This window comes from Thrips palmi, unplaced genomic scaffold (genome assembly GCF_012932325.1).
Source record: "Thrips palmi isolate BJ-2018 unplaced genomic scaffold, TpBJ-2018v1 HiC_scaffold_1, whole genome shotgun sequence".
Taxonomy (NCBI): domain Eukaryota; kingdom Metazoa; phylum Arthropoda; class Insecta; order Thysanoptera; family Thripidae; genus Thrips; species Thrips palmi.
Genome location: NW_023144620.1, coordinates 11,584,791 through 11,600,008, shown reverse-complemented (window position 1 = coordinate 11,600,008; position 15,218 = coordinate 11,584,791). Strand labels below are relative to the sequence as shown.

Genomic DNA, 15,218 nt, shown 5'->3' with positions numbered 1-15,218 from the left:
CTATCTGCAAATTGGGATGAACGTGTTGCATACCTGTAGACTTCCTGTGCTCCAATGACCCCTGGAGTTGATCCCACAAAGATTCCGCCAGGTCCATCAGGGGTCTTGGGAGATGCCAACATGGTCTCGGCCTCATTGATAAAGTGCTGCAAAGCAAAGACGCAACAGACCACATTAGTTTCAAATTATTTTCTGTGATGTCTAAAATTACAGTCGAAGAGAAATTAAGACAGAGCTTACATTTGGATCTTCTCTAATGGGCGGAGGCTGAGTTGATGGAGGTGGGGGTGGTTGGCTTGAGCCAGGGTCGTGGAATGACACTCTTTTCGTTGAACTTGTTGTCTGGTCACCAGGAGTCGATAGGCAACTTCTTTGAAGACCTCCACTTGAAGAGGGGGAAAGTGGTCCAGAGGGAGGCGGCTGGCGGTTGGGCTGTGACATCATGATGGAGTAGGATGAGCCACGCTCAGGAGGCTGAGGCGGGAATGCCTGTACCAGCGCACACAGACAGAAAAGAAAGAAGAGTCACCACCACCAAGAGCCAGAATACCACTAACTACTCAATTTTGAAACAATCAAACAACAGCAAAGAGTTTGCTGAAAGACTGGTAATTAACTCAGGACTTGAGAAATTATCAAGTCAAACAATAATAACTGAGGAGAACAGATACTTACAGTTTTGTCTGATGGTGATGAGCCATGGAGGAGAGTATCCAGTCTCTGTTGAGGGCCTGAAGGTGTTGTTGGAGAAGTGGCCTCATTGTGGAAATTTTGGTTGTTGTTGTAAGCTGCAGGGCTGTTGGGGTAACCATTCATGTGCTGGTATCCCTGGGGAGGCGTCTGAGGAGTGGATGGTCCATTCATAACTAGATTTTCTAATCTCAAGTGACTGGCAGCAGGGTGCTTCCCAGTCAAGGGGCTTGTATACTGTCCCGATCGGTTTGCATTATTTTGTTGGTTGTTGTTGTTACTATTAATACTGTTGTTAAATTGGACATGATTCTTTGTTGGGGAATTAAGAATTGACTGGGGTGGTTGATTTGATAACCGCTGTTGTTGCTGATGATGGTGACGCATTTCTTCCTCCTTTGATAAGAATGTAAGCAAGACATAAGTAACAAAACAATTTTCTGAGCAAAGCATTACCTCAAATTTTACAATGAAACATACCCTTCGCTGTTTTTGAGCTTCCCTATACCGCTCCTCAGCTTGTTGCTGTTCACGTTCGCGCTCCATTTCAGCTTGTTTTCTTTTCATATCATCGAGTCGCTTTTGCCTCTCCTTCTCCTCATTACTAAGAAGGATAAAAATAAAGTTAATTTTATGACCTGTACGCAAACACAGAAGATGTACACAAGTAGCAAACTTACGGTGGGACTGATGTTCGTCCAATAATTCCATTCTGTTGGTTGTAGGGACGTGACTGAGCCACTTGTTGAATGGGTGGCTGCTGATGCTGCTGGGAATTTTGTGGAGGTGATTGCTGTGCTTGTTGTTGAGGTGGTGAATGTTGCTGTTGCTGGGGTGTTAAAGTGGGCTGAGCCAGGCGCAGGAGACCCTGGTTCCGCTCTGGACTCTCCTGTAGAAAATTAAAAATAAAATATACCAATGATCACATGAAAACATTGTCAAATTTTAAATAAAAACAATGGGACAAGAATTATTATTATAATAATGTGGAGAGGATGAAACTCATTTCGCCCTATGCAAAAATGATAAGACGTTCAAGAAACAGCAAATTTAAGCGAGTTTTGCAGTTTAAAATATGATTCTTGTATATACACTTGGTTAAAATAATAGGATGGTTAAAAAGCATGAAACGAAATTTAGATGCCTGTTTAACTTAAAAATGCAGAACACCATTGCCTTTGCTACCATCACCAAAATGTGCAAATGACAAAAAATGCAAACAAACACACACACATAACACACAATGCAGTAAACAAAACCACATGACATGAGATGGTCTCAAAGCCGTATGTCCGGCTAGTAATTCAACAAGTTTGGGAAAATATTATTTATATGCAGCAGCATGCATCACTGCTACAAAACAACAATAAAATTATGCATGACAAAGCCAAGCAAGAGATAAGACCAAAAAAAATCTGAACTGATTCTAACACAGCTGATGTTAGGAAAAAGAATGATAACAACAGAAGGTAACAAGAACACTAATTGGCACAAACATAAGGAAAATTAAACGAAGTATGTAAATCTTTCTCCATAATGATAAAGTTCCGTAAAGTTCAATTGTACTTTTTTCAATTCTGCAGAATAGATAGACTGAACTGATGATAATGACATAACAACAGTTTGAATTAATGAGGGTTGAGAAGCATAATACATGGTTATGAATGAAATTATGACCAATGAAAAATGAGGAATAAAATTTGCCAATTTCCAACCTTACATGAAACTAAGAGGATGAAATAATAAAAAAAGCGTTGAACACACAAAAGGTCAGAGGGATGATAAATTGACATCATGGAAACTGAGATGGGTCCAAATTAAGCAAAGCTCTATGATATGTTTCAAATGATTGCACCCAGTACACTCACTTTCACTTCCTCCTCAGGTAGCAGCCTAAAAAGTTCGCACAATGTTACTAGAATATAAAATGCTGAACTCAAATGGAATCTGGTTTTTCAGTCCTACATTTAAGCTCTAATTAATAAAATACATAGCAGAACCAGAGCTTTATTTCAGGGAAATGCATGTTGTTTAAACGCTTCTCTAATACTTTTGATGTGACATTTTAAATGAGTGATAAAAAGCGTAGGAAAGCTGTTTGATACGTTTGCATATTCAATTGGTTTGTATCAATCAGCATTATTCCAGGTTATAATGAATCTTGTGTGTGCCACAAAATATATCAATAATCATGGTATGTAATGCACTCTATTGCATCAAAAGTCCAACAGTAAAATTTAAGGACAAATGTTAACTGCGATAAGAGGTTACCATACACCTCACCACTCACTTGATCATCCTCCTCCTCGTCATCATGCCGAGCAGCTTCTTCAGCTCGCCTCTGGAATTCTCGCTCCATCCGCAGAGCTCGCAATTGCTCCTCTTGTTGTGGTGATCGGCTTGGCAGCGCAGAGAGCTCTGCAATCTGTTGGTCCCGCCATTGTCGTGCAGCCTCCCGTCGTCTGATTTGTTCCTATTGTGCGAGACACGTGTGCCAAACACAGAGTGATCACACACAATGTTGGTGCCAACAAACTCTAACGCAGCAGTGTGTGTCATATGCAGTGTGCTCTCTGCATGTTGCTTTCACTCCTCACCCTTTTCATAGATTTACGGAAACAAAAATTTAAGACTGCTCACAGCAAAATAACTCTCCACATTCCCCTTTCCAGTGCTTGGTGCTAGCAATTTAATCCATAAGAGGAAAATTCAATAAGGGCAAGGAGCAAAGAGCAGCTTTAAACAGGGTAACAACCGCCACCACATTCACACAACACACACATTCAAACATAAGTGTAACAGAGGGACTCAAGTAATACTTTTTTCCAACAAAATTTGTTCAAAATTAGTTATGCTCAAATAAGAATAAGTAAGAAGTTTCTCGAAGTTTAAAAATGACTTTAAAAGTATGATTCAAATGGCTTCAAATAGAAATCAAAACTACTAAGAGATTCACATGGACAAAATTGAAATTTTCATTCTCTTGTGAGATAAAGGAACTGGGAAGTGTGTGCTAAGTATCTAAGCAAGAGAAATTCAAAAGCAAATGTAGCGCTTAGTTATTATCAATTAAAATTGAAAGCTATTCATCAGCAAGAAGCAGTGAAACGCTCTAGCTCTGCCAGAAAAACAGAAACCATGTTAAACCAAGCCATTCAGTTTCCTTTCTGAAGCAAACTAGATCAGTCTACATCAATTTATGAAATGTTTCACTGTGTTTCAGCAAGAGCAAGATTATTTTGAGACTCAGAGCTAGAAACCACAACCAGATTTTAGATTCGTGAGGTATAATTGTTTACATATGTAAATCTGAAACACATTTACCCTACACCAGTTTATTAAATTTAGTACTTACCCGTTCTTTTTCTTCTCGATCCCAAGGATTAGTAGCTGTATTAAACTGAATGTGTCTTCCTGGAAGAGTACCCTGGTTGTTAGCATTGGGTTGGTAGAAATTTCCTCGAGGAGCTCCTTCAGAAGAGGCACTGTATCTAGAAATTTTTAAAAAATGATAAAATTAACATATTTATCTTTCTTGGGGCTTTAAAATTAAATTAAAATTGAATTAAAATCAAATTTTAAAATATGAAGGGGAGAGGAAGAAGTTTTACCGTGAGTCAACAGCTGGACTTGTCTTGTAGAGTGGATGAGTGGATGTTGGTGGGGGAGGTGGAGGAGGCGAATCTCTGAATCCAACTTCATCATTTGGCAATGGTGGCCTCTGAGGCATTCCTCCACCAGGCTTAGGGGCTGTAGGTGGTGGATGAACCTGAGGCCCAGCTTGAGGATAACCCTGTAACCGTTGCTGTTGTTGCGGGCTCAGTGGACTCATCATCTGCAAGTTCAAGAAAGTTAATTTTAATAAATAACCCTATCACGGATGGAGTTATATATCAGATTATTCAGAACTCTATAGTGTTATTGAGTTTACCTGTGGCCTCAGGGGCTGAACCTGTTGACCTTGTTGTTGCCTCAGCTCACGTCTCCGAACCTCTTCCTGCATTTCAGCAAGTTTGGCATTTTGAACCATGTCTCTGGATGACTGGGAACGTGCCTGCATTCCACCCATTCCAGGTATAATCTGAAACAATTTAAGATTTGAATTATTATAATGTTGTTAAAATTTGCTAGCCACAGGTCTCATGAACAAAATAAATGAAATTTACTTGAGATTGAAGATAGAGCATACCTGTGTGTGAGGTGAGTTTTGAGGCAGATACGCAGATGCTGGTCTGTCTCTATGCAATGAAGATTGTGATCCTCTCAGATTATGCATATTCTGAAGATTTTTTTGCATGTGTGGAGGACTCCTGAAAAATATAACAGGTGAAATGTTACACAAACCGATCCCAAGACTAATACACACAATGATCAGAAGGTACGATGGAAACACAAAATTTACCTGTCCTGTTGTGGCTGAGGCATACCAGATGGATGCTGGGGACTAGGCAACTTGCCTCTGGCCTGAGGTGGGTATCCATTGTGCATATCTTGATTACGGTAAATACTCAGATTTTGATAGAAGCGCTCCCCATCAGGGCCAGCAGAGTGTCCATTTGGACTATGCTGAGACTGAGGGGGCTGTTGTGGTGGCTGGAGACTGGGGTTAGACATTTGCCTGGACCCCAGCCCCATGGGTGGCAAAGTCGCTCCATTGGGTGAGCGAGGGTCAGCAAGGTTCTGGCTCGACCTTGACCTCAGCCCCTGAGGGATGCTGGTTGTGGATGAAGTTCGAGAGTATCCAGGATTAAATACTTCATGGTGTGGTGGGCGCCCTGCACCTGGCCCCATTATCGGACTGATTGGACTCATGGGCCCCATGGGACCATGACCCATGTTCACCATGCCAGGACTGTCATTGTGACCTCCAGCTGAAATTGCAGTAGACACATTAAAAAATAAATCAAGTTTGCAGAGGTGACAATCATAGAGAGACTGTCTTTCTTCATTTAAACCCAGCGTTAGATTAGTTGCTAATGAGTACTTACTGTTAAGTGAAGGTACAGATTTTGAGCTGTGAATAGGCGCATGCGGGGGGAGTATATTACGGCCACCATTTAATGTGCTTGTGTTATGGTTCTGTTCGCTAAGAACTCGAGATGGCAAGTCACGTTCACTCATACGTCTGGGCCCTGAGATGAAAAGTTAAGTTAGCATGAGATATGTGAATCAAATTGAAACCTCTAACAAGCTTCAAATTTCATCTACAGTGGACTCTTAAAGAAAGGTTACAAAATGACAAGACAGCAGAAAACCAGAAAGGAAAGCATGAAAAAAGCTACATGCAGCTGGAAATCATGCAAAATTAACTGGATGGAGGGTAAATAAAAGATAAAAAGGTAAATAAAATGAAAAGGCACACAGAAGGAACATAAAAATAAGGAAAACCCACAAATCCTACCAAAATGGAAACAAATAAACAATTAATACAATAAGAATGACAGTGGATTCAGTTGGCAGACAGTGTGTTGTAGTGCATGGTGCGCTAATAAAGTTGAACTTCACATACACTGTAAATGTGTCTGATGAAGTACTTAATTCATCATACATTGTATTGAGATTGAAATAAAACACAAAAAGCGTAGTAAATTAAAATTTATCAAGAGAAAAAATAAAATGTTTAGCAAATGCTGAAATTATGAAAATAAAATTGAAATAAAAGAGTGACCAACAATGTAGGCAAACAACAATAATAAATAGGAGCATTGCTCTGAAACCATGCCATCATTACATCTAATCACTCACAAGGGTGGTAATAACTGTTGAGATGGGTGCAATGCAGATGCCGACAAATCGTTTCATCACTATTTGCCCTGATAGGAATTAAATGGGTGTGTCCACCTATATAAAGTGGATGCATTATATGTGGCATAGACACAAATTGCCGAGCTAAACTTCTTTGAACTGGATTTTCTGTAATTTTCTTTGGCAAATCTTCTACACTTTGGCAAGTTCTTGTACGTATGTATGCATCAGGAAACTTTGGCCTCGTTTCTACTGGCTTTGTGACAGAATAACGTCGCACAGAGGGAGAGTCATTTTCAGGGAAATTAGGTTTGGTAACAGAATATCGTTGAATTGATGGTGACTTCTCTCCATCACTGTTTTCTTGAACACAAGAAAACACCACTCTCCTCTTTGGTTTCTTTTTCTGCAAAAGAGCTTCTTCACTTCTAGATCTTTCTCCTCTGGAAAATACACTGGGTTGAGTGTCTCGTGCAACAGATGACATTAGGCAGTTTTCACTAACGCTGTTCTTAATAACAGGTTCATTAGCAGTCACATCAAAGGAGAGATATGATGAATCAAGAGACACTGTTGACTTCTTTTTTGTTTTCCTCTCTGGCTTTGATTTTTCAGGCTTGGCTTTGACATCAGTTTTGTACATCCAGGAAGTCGAGACCTGTCCTGAAGTACAGTCATCATCGCCAGAGGCACTGCCCCCTTTCACCAATTTCTTCATTCGAGCCCACATGTTTGTCACTGGTTCTTCTTTTAAGTCTGACAATTCTTCCAAATCATCTTCACGATTCAATTCACTCCCTTCACTTCGTTTCGATTCAGCTTGCAATAATCTTCGAAGCTGCACCCACGGACTGTTGGAATCCTCAGAACCACTCGAGTTGTGGTCACTTGGTGATATGCACCTACTGTCCTCCCCTGCTATCTCTTCAGGGAGACGCACTTTCTCAAGGTCGAAACTCGGGTCTTTTAAGGAAACCCTATCTTCATTACAGTCAACATCAAGCACCTCAGGTGCACCTCCTGAATTTTGGTCAACACTAAACCCAACAGACTTAAGACCAACAGAATACACAACAGTGTAGTCACTGTCCTGCCGCCTCTTATCAGTTCGTGGACTGATATCAGGTTCTGACTTAGTCCTCCGGACATTGCAAGCCTCTGACTCACCCAGTTGAGAAAAATGACGAGCTAATGCTGCCACTCTGCCACACCCAAAAATAAGATCTCTGGGAGATACATCTTGTGTTAAACTTAGACTGCTATGGCAGGACGAGCTACAAGAATTTTCATCAAGCATAGCCAGATCTAAGTTAAGCATAGATGAAAAAAAGTCTTCTTTCCACCTCACTCCTGAAGAAAATGGTTTCAAAAGAGGATTTTCCCTAACTTTGTCCAAACTGCTAAAGGAAACCCTGTATTTTGATGAACGATCAACTTGAGCATCATCTAAAGTTGTTGGTATACTCTCAAGTGAACTCACTATTTCCTGCACTTCTCTTATTTTTGTATCTTTTTCTTCTTCTGTGAGTTTGCCATCCTTATTATTACAACAGGCTACTTTAGGTCCTCCTCTCTCTACGCTACACACCTCATTTTGAGGTCTTTCTAGGTCTTTAGACACAGGCTTGCGAGTTTCATTGATACGATGAGAAGAAGAGGAAAGAGAATCCCAATCAGCCTCTAATGTTGAGCAAGTAGAATTGGAGTCAGCTCCATTTTCAGATCCACAAATGTCTACATTATTTTCTCTTTTGTCAATATTGTGCACTCCATTTGTTAGATGACATTTTATTTCTTCTGGGTTCACATTCTGACTCTGTTTCTGCTCCAAACGCTCTCGATAGCGTCGAATCACTTCCGCTTTCCAATTGACTGAGTTTGGAGAAGATTTCTCAACGTTAGACGCATTACCTTTCAACAGACCCGTAGCTTCTTGCTTTGAACGCAAAGCTTCTTTCTCACACTCACAGATTTCATCTGGTGCTGGATTGTTGTAGCACTTGTTATGATTAGCAGGCACTTCAAGATATGTATGGTTTGAGGCAGTTTCAGCCTCAGGTGGAGTTACAACAAATGTTGGAGTGATGATGCCTCCGATGTTACCTGATGGTGTATGTGGGGAAAGAGTATTCTGCCAACTGTCCACATTCATACAATTGTACTGAGATGGGGTATCAAATGGAGAGAGGTACTGACGATGGTTAGGACGAAAGTTGCTACCTAAGGAGGTGGGACGGCGAGGAAGAGTTGAGGAAGCCACACCTGGAGGGGGACGGTTACTCCATTCTGGGAGGCGTTCATTGTAGCTTGGGCGTATGTTTCCCATTGAAATGCTGGTGGGTAAGCGATTACCTCCCGAACAGTTCAGAGGAGAGGAAGGCCGAGAAGATGCTGCGAGAGGGTAAGAAATGAGAATGGCCCAAACCACGATAATCATCAACAGGAAACACCTCACATTAAAATATATTTCCCTCACTCTACAATTTTAATAATATTTCTCTCCTCATTCAAAAAGGGTATCAAACAAGAGTTAAAGTGAGGTAATCTTCTGGAGAGATTATTAGAAAGACAGAAACCCCAAGCATTGTTAACTTGTTAAGCAGTGGGAAGTTAAAGGCAGACATTATTTTGTTAGTAAGAAATAATGATCAAAGTCATTGAGGGTGAGTAAAGCTTAACTTCAGCCCGCCCTTCACCTTTGAATTTAACACTAGGGCAAAAAATTATTGCAGAAGGCGGAAAAGGAGGCTTACCTCTTCCCATGACTGGAGAAGGCTGCGACAGGAGAGTAGCTAAACCGTGGTAAATAGCCCCCTGCTTGGCTACTTCAAGAGTGACTACTGGTCCAGTGCGAACTAGATACTCAGCAGCTCTGTAAATCAATATACAGCATGAGTGAAAACACTGAAAATACAAGATAAACTGCGCAGGAAAAAAAAAACATGAACACGAGAGACTTACTTTTCTTGCGTAATGCCTACTAAACTTTGACCATCTACTTTCAGAAGTTGGTCACCTGCTTGAAGTTGTCCATCAATATCAGCTGCTCCTCCCTTCACCACAGATTTGATGTAGATTCCAAGACGGTCCTGGCCAGCACCCTGAAACACAAGGAAACACAACACGTGTTAAAACAGTCTTCTTCTTCTTCTTCTTCTTCTTCTTCTTCTTCTTTTTTTTGTGGACTTATAATAGATACAAAAACAGACTTGACAACACAGGATCCAACAAGGTCTCATAGAAAGTACAAAGCAGACCACCAATTTTCCCCAAATTATTTCTCCCCCTCCCCACAAAATTGGGAAGAGTGGGATAGAGCAGGGCAGAGGCAGGCGCAAAGCGATGTAGCCGCCTTCGCGTGTCTATCGAATTCGGGAATCGACCTTAATTTTATTCATTCCAGTGTGGTGGCGAGACGGCGCGCGGGCGCTGGACAAGACCCAGCCCGGCTAGGCCAGCCCAGCCGGCCGGCCAGCCCGGAGCGCCAGTAGACCGATCCCGAGAGTCGTTCTCGTCGCTCTGTCTCTCTCGCACCCACACGCGACGCCCCATGAGCGTGAGGGAGACAGAGCGACGAAAACGACTCTCACAGTCGGTCTGCAGGACACAGGACAGGACTCCAGGCCGTGGGCGGCAATCATGGCGGGAGCAGGTCTGCAGGCTCGCTCCGAACAGTGCTACGCGTTCGTCGCCCCGTCTCCCTCACACTCACGGGGCGTCGCGTAGTGAGAGACGGAGCGACGGAGCACCGTTCGGAGTCGGACTGCTGGCAGTTGCGTGGCGGCCCCCGCCGGCCACCGCCCCACAAGGCATTTGCCTCACGGTTGAAAGTGAATGAGGGATACGCAGTAGGCACACACGCCGACTGGATGGTTTCGGACCCACGCCAACTAGTGAGAGCTCCGGCAGCCACGCCAAGGCATGACAACAGCCGTGTCCCACACTGTCTGCCACGTCCACGTCAAGCACGCATGCGACCCATTGCATAAAGCCTCTGGCCGGCAGCGCTCCCGACCGAATTTCACATTTCGCAAAGAGTAAAAGGGGGAGGGGAGAGGAGAGGGGGCAACAAAGTGTCCTCAAGCATAACACTGTCAAGGTCAAGTCAACAGCGTGCGCCTTGCTTTTTCCCGTTCCACAGCGAGCTGGCAGGGCAGTGCTGCCCGTAAACTCCGCCACGCCACAGAAGAGCTACTATGGTAAGCGCCTCGGGGGAAAGGGAAGTCCTAGAAGCGCCCGCCGCCGGGCGGGCAGGGCGACGAAGACAGCAAACTGGGTACCGAGAGTCGTTTCCGTCGGTCAGTCCCTCTCGCACTCGCGGGTCATTCCCTGCAGGTGCGGGAGAAACAGAGCGACCAAAACGACTCTCGAAATCAGTCTGCAGGGCAACAAATGGGCTGAGCCCCCCTAGGCCGTTTGCCGGCCGGTGGTGCGGCGCCAGCGGAGCCCACGAAGCGGCAGCCAATCAGAGAGCCCAGGGCCCAGTAGGGCCCAGGGCGCCTCGGGCGTACCGGACCCCGCGGAACATCCTGTACTTATCCATTTAGCGCTCCGACGCCCAGCTAGCGCTGCCAGCGTCCAGCCCTGCCCGGCCGGACCGGCACCACCGCCTTCCCTTGCGCCGATCCGCGGGGGATATCCAGCCAGGCGGACTCCGAACGCTGCTTTCGTCGCGCTTTCCCTCTCGCTCGCACCCACGGGGTGCTCCGTAGGGGCTCGAGAGAGACAGCGCGACGAAGCACTGCGGAGGCAAGCCGCAGGCTGCCGCAGGCCGGTACGCACGAGCCCAGCACGGCGCCGTCCCGTCTTGTCTCCCACGCTGCCCTGCCGGCCGGCTGCCCATGGCGATGGCTGCCATGGCGATGGGGCCATGGCGCGGCCGCCGCCCCGCCGCTTCACACGCACACGGGTCGCCTCGCCACCGCCGCGGCGCCCAGCCACGCCCGGCCCACCACGGCCACCTACCAGGGCGGCGGCGTGCCGCGAGGCCCGCGCGGCCACCCCGACGGCCGACGGCCAGTAGCAGACCGATTCCGAGAGTCGTTTTCGTCGCTGTGTCTCGCCCGCAACTACGCGAGACGCCCCACAGTGCCAAAGAGGCAGAGCGACGAAAACGACTCTCGGAATCAACCTGCAGGCATCGGGAGATCCAACAGGTCCGACAAACAAGCCAAACAGAAATCCCAAACTCCTCCGCTTTCTCCCCTCTCAAAAATTGAACACCTAAACTCGAAAATTTATTTAAGATCTGCCGTTTAAAATGATGATTCTTTGTGATTTAGGAGTCGGAGTCCCCCCTGGAAGAACACAGTGGTCGTGACTGCGCGCGCGACAGACGGACAAAACCCATGCGGCACCCCATGAGTGCCGGGCGCCGTACCCACGCAGACAATACCCACCTCCCGCTTGCATCACTCGCGCACACACGCACACCAACACAGCCACACACACAATCACGCCTAGTGCATCCATTACGCCCCCTTCCCCGCTCCAAAGTCGTAAACTGGCGAGATGTACGTGCCAGACGCCGCGGTGCAGTTCAGTGCAGTGCGAAGGATAACAACCGCGACTGCAGTTTTCCTCGGCAACAAGTCGCTGCCGCAGACTGATTCCGAGAGTCGTTTTCGTCGCTCCGTCGTCCCTCTCGCTCGCACCTGCCGGGGAGGGCCCGCGAGTGCGAGAGAGACAGAGCGACGAAAACGACTCTCGGAATGAGTCGGCTGCAGCGTGCTGCGGCGAGTCGAGCACCGCGCACAGACGCGGGCCCCGCCTCGATAGCACCTCGATATTCGTTGCGGCCTGCAGGCTGACTCCGACTCTCTCGCACTCAAGGCGCGCCCGGAGAAGGTGCGAGAGAGTCGGAGCAACGAAACGAACGAAACGCGGGGCGGAACCAGGCACGGGCAACGCACGGCACCGAGGCCGCAAAAGTAGCACCCTGACTCGCTGCAGCAACGCCCATGCCACGACCACCAAGCCGACCATCAGCTCAAGGACTATAGAAATGACCCACACAGTGGGCCAGGAGGCCGGTGGAGTCGGCCGAACTACCGGACGCGATTTGAGCTCCAGAGTCGCTAAACAGGACTCGAACCGAACGTGTGACCCCACCAATGGATTCCTCATTCAGAGAGCAATCCATTGGTGGGGTCACACGTTCGGTTCGAGTCCCATTCAGCGACTCTGGAGCTCAAAACGCATCCGGTATTTCGACCGCCTCCACCGGTCTTCTGGCGCCCTGTGCGTCTGTGCGCGGGGCGGCGCCAGCGGGGCGCCAGGACGCGCATCTCCGCCGACGGGCACCCGCCTCGCCCCGGGGCGGGCTGCGCTGCGGGCTGCGGGCTTCCGGCGGCGCACTCGCCGCCACTTCCACGTTCGCGCCGCCCTGGCCCAGGGCCCTGGCCGCCCCCGCCCCCGCGCCCCGCCGAAACACAAAGCCCGGTCCGCGGTGGCGGTCCGGCAGGGCGTGACAACGCGTTGCGAAAGCCGCCGCAGCCGCCATGCCAGCCGAGCAGGCCAAAGGCAGGCAGCGCCGTGGTCGTGCCCGCCGTCTTTATTTGTCCGGCGCCCAGTGGAATGATTCCGAGAGTCGTTTCCGTCGCTCTTGTCTCCCTCGCACCCACACGGGACGCCCCATGAGTGCGAGAGAGACACCGCAACGAGAACGACTCTCGGAATCGGTCTCCAGAGACACGGCCAACGTTTCCTCCGACCAGCGACCGGCGAAGCAGCGGGCAGAAGTCGCGGCGGCGAAGCGGCGACGCCTGTGAGTCACTCTGGAGCCCCTCCAGCTTAGTCACTCCAGGCCGCGGCCAGGCCGGCCGGCCGCCGTCACGCTCTTCCTGCCCTCCAGGCAGACCGTGACCCCGTGAGCGGCGAGCAGCGTCGGGGTGCCCTGGGGTGGCAGCCGCGCACGCCGCGCGCCGGAGGAGGCGAACAAGACCGAAACGAGCCCGGGCGGGCCCTAGGCGGGCACGTCGGCGGCGAGGGCAGAGGGCGTCCCAGGCCGACGCACTCCAGCGCCATGAAATCGCTTCATTTTCGCCCCGTTGGGCAGCCGCCCCGCCACCCGCCGAGCGCAGCTAGGGACCCTCTCTGTGAGAGATGGGTCAGGCTGGCGGCCTCCAGCCAATCACAGACCTCGGGTGTAAATGGGCCCGACGCCGACCAGATCTGCCATGTGCGAGACTAGGGGTCCCCCCAACTCAGGTATCCGCAGACGAATTGTTTATGGCCCCCAGCCGGAGTGCTAGCCTCTTGAAGGGGAGCTTCTTGCCCATTTACACCCGAGGACCTGTGACGTCAGCTCTGTCCCATCTCTCACAGAGAGGGTCCCTAAGCGCAGCCAGGCCGGCGGCCAGCGCCCCCGAGCGGCGGGACGGCGAAGCACCTGCCCCGCTGGCAGGCAGGTCTCTCTCTCGCACTCACGCGGCGCTCCGTACCGGAGCGAGAGAGGCAGACCTACGCCGCGGCCGATTCCCCACGGCAGTTACACGGCCCTCAAGGCCCTCAAGAAGGCCCCCGTGCCGGCCGGCGGCGAGGGCCTGTCTAGGCCCCGCGGCGCGCGGTGTACGGCGCTGCACCCACAGCCTCGGAATGGATTGGACTACGCAGCGGCCGCCACTGCCTTCGGCCCTTCGGGGCGGACGCCGACCGGCCGACCGCGCACCATGCGGACGCCCACGAGGACCCACACATATTTCACGTCTCGGCAGGGCAGGGCAGGGCAGGGCACGGCACGGCGGGCCGCCCGCCAGCATTCCAATAACAATAAGCCATTTACATACGACCGGCCGCGGCGGCCGCAGCCCCGGTGCCTCTGCCTCTGCCCCTGACGGGGCCCAACCCTCGCCCCGCCACTGGAAAATCGCGTCGGCCGAGACGCATGACAAAACGCGGGGGGGTTCCAATGTACCGGCCCGGCCCAGAATCTTAATACGCAACTCTTTCTCTGCATTTATCCCACAGCGGGCGAGCGAGCGCCTCGGAGCGCCCACGACGCCAACGGAAGAAAAGGCGAAAAACATAAAACACGGCAAAAACCAGCACTACACTCTCTCGCCGCGGCGGGCACTCTTCTAAACTCCATATACACAACGGGCACGGCATTAATTGCGAAATAATGTGAGAAAACGCGAGCGCGGGTCCGAGGATGCAACCAACCGGTCTCGTCTATTTCGCTCCTTTCCCTTCCCTTCCTCTACCGCGTGGCCAGGCGCACCGCCCCGCCTCGCCGGCAGCAGTTAGCGCCCCGCGGGACGCTAATTGCAAGCCAGTGGCGGAGCAAAGGAGCAGCCCTCGGGGCGCACAGTGGGCCAGAAGCCCGGTGGAGGCGGAACTCTCGACCCGTTTCGAGCTCCAGAGTCGCTACATGGGACTCGAACCGAGCGTGTGACCCCACCAATGGATTCCTCGTTCGGAGAGCAATCCATCGGTGGGGTCACACGTTCGGTTCGAGTTCCGTTTAGCGACTCTGGAGCTAAAAACGCGTCTAGAGTTTTGTCCGCCTGCTCCGCCGGCCTTCTGGCCCACTGTGGGGCGGCCGGCAGACTCATAGCACTGTCTCTCTCGCACTCACGCGGGGTCCCGTACGGGTGCGAGAGAGACGGAGCGACGAAATCGACTCCCGGAATCAGTTCGCAGTGGCGGAGCCAGCGGCAAGGGTGAGATCGTGGCGCGTTGACAAGGCGGCCAGACTGAGCAGGAAAAGGGGGAGCAGCGGGGAAAGGAAAAAACAACAACAAACTAAATTAATAATAACAGTGAGTGTCAGGGATGCTCCC

General features: G+C 49.5%; 1 protein-coding gene across 7 annotated transcripts in view; it reads right to left on the bottom strand.

Annotated features, from left to right (window-relative positions):
- Positions 1-15,218, bottom strand: part of LOC117638898 (afadin) — a 114,791-nt gene that overhangs the window by 1,170 nt on the left and 98,403 nt on the right. For 2 of the 7 annotated variants that reach the window (XM_034394443.1, XM_034400402.1), the window contains exons 17-31: positions 9,397-9,536; positions 9,189-9,307; positions 8,656-8,826; positions 5,679-5,822; positions 5,093-5,561; positions 4,880-5,000; positions 4,622-4,771; positions 4,302-4,525; positions 4,046-4,181; positions 2,981-3,163; positions 1,371-1,579; positions 1,171-1,294; positions 676-1,086; positions 241-489; positions 34-146 (exon numbers count right to left, since the gene is read on the bottom strand). In XM_034394443.1, the coding sequence (XP_034250334.1) occupies positions 34-146; positions 241-489; positions 676-1,086; positions 1,171-1,294; positions 1,371-1,579; positions 2,981-3,163; positions 4,046-4,181; positions 4,302-4,525; positions 4,622-4,771; positions 4,880-5,000; positions 5,093-5,561; positions 5,679-5,822; positions 8,656-8,826; positions 9,189-9,307; positions 9,397-9,536 (2,963 nt within the window). Of the gene's footprint in view, positions 1-33; positions 147-240; positions 490-675; positions 1,087-1,170; positions 1,295-1,370; positions 1,580-2,980; positions 3,164-4,045; positions 4,182-4,301; positions 4,526-4,621; positions 4,772-4,879; positions 5,001-5,092; positions 5,562-5,678; positions 5,823-6,435; positions 8,827-9,188; positions 9,308-9,396; positions 9,537-15,218 lie in introns of all 7 variants that reach the window. The other 5 variants (XM_034378276.1, XM_034386491.1, XM_034374909.1 and 2 more) reach the window with 5 other exon arrangements.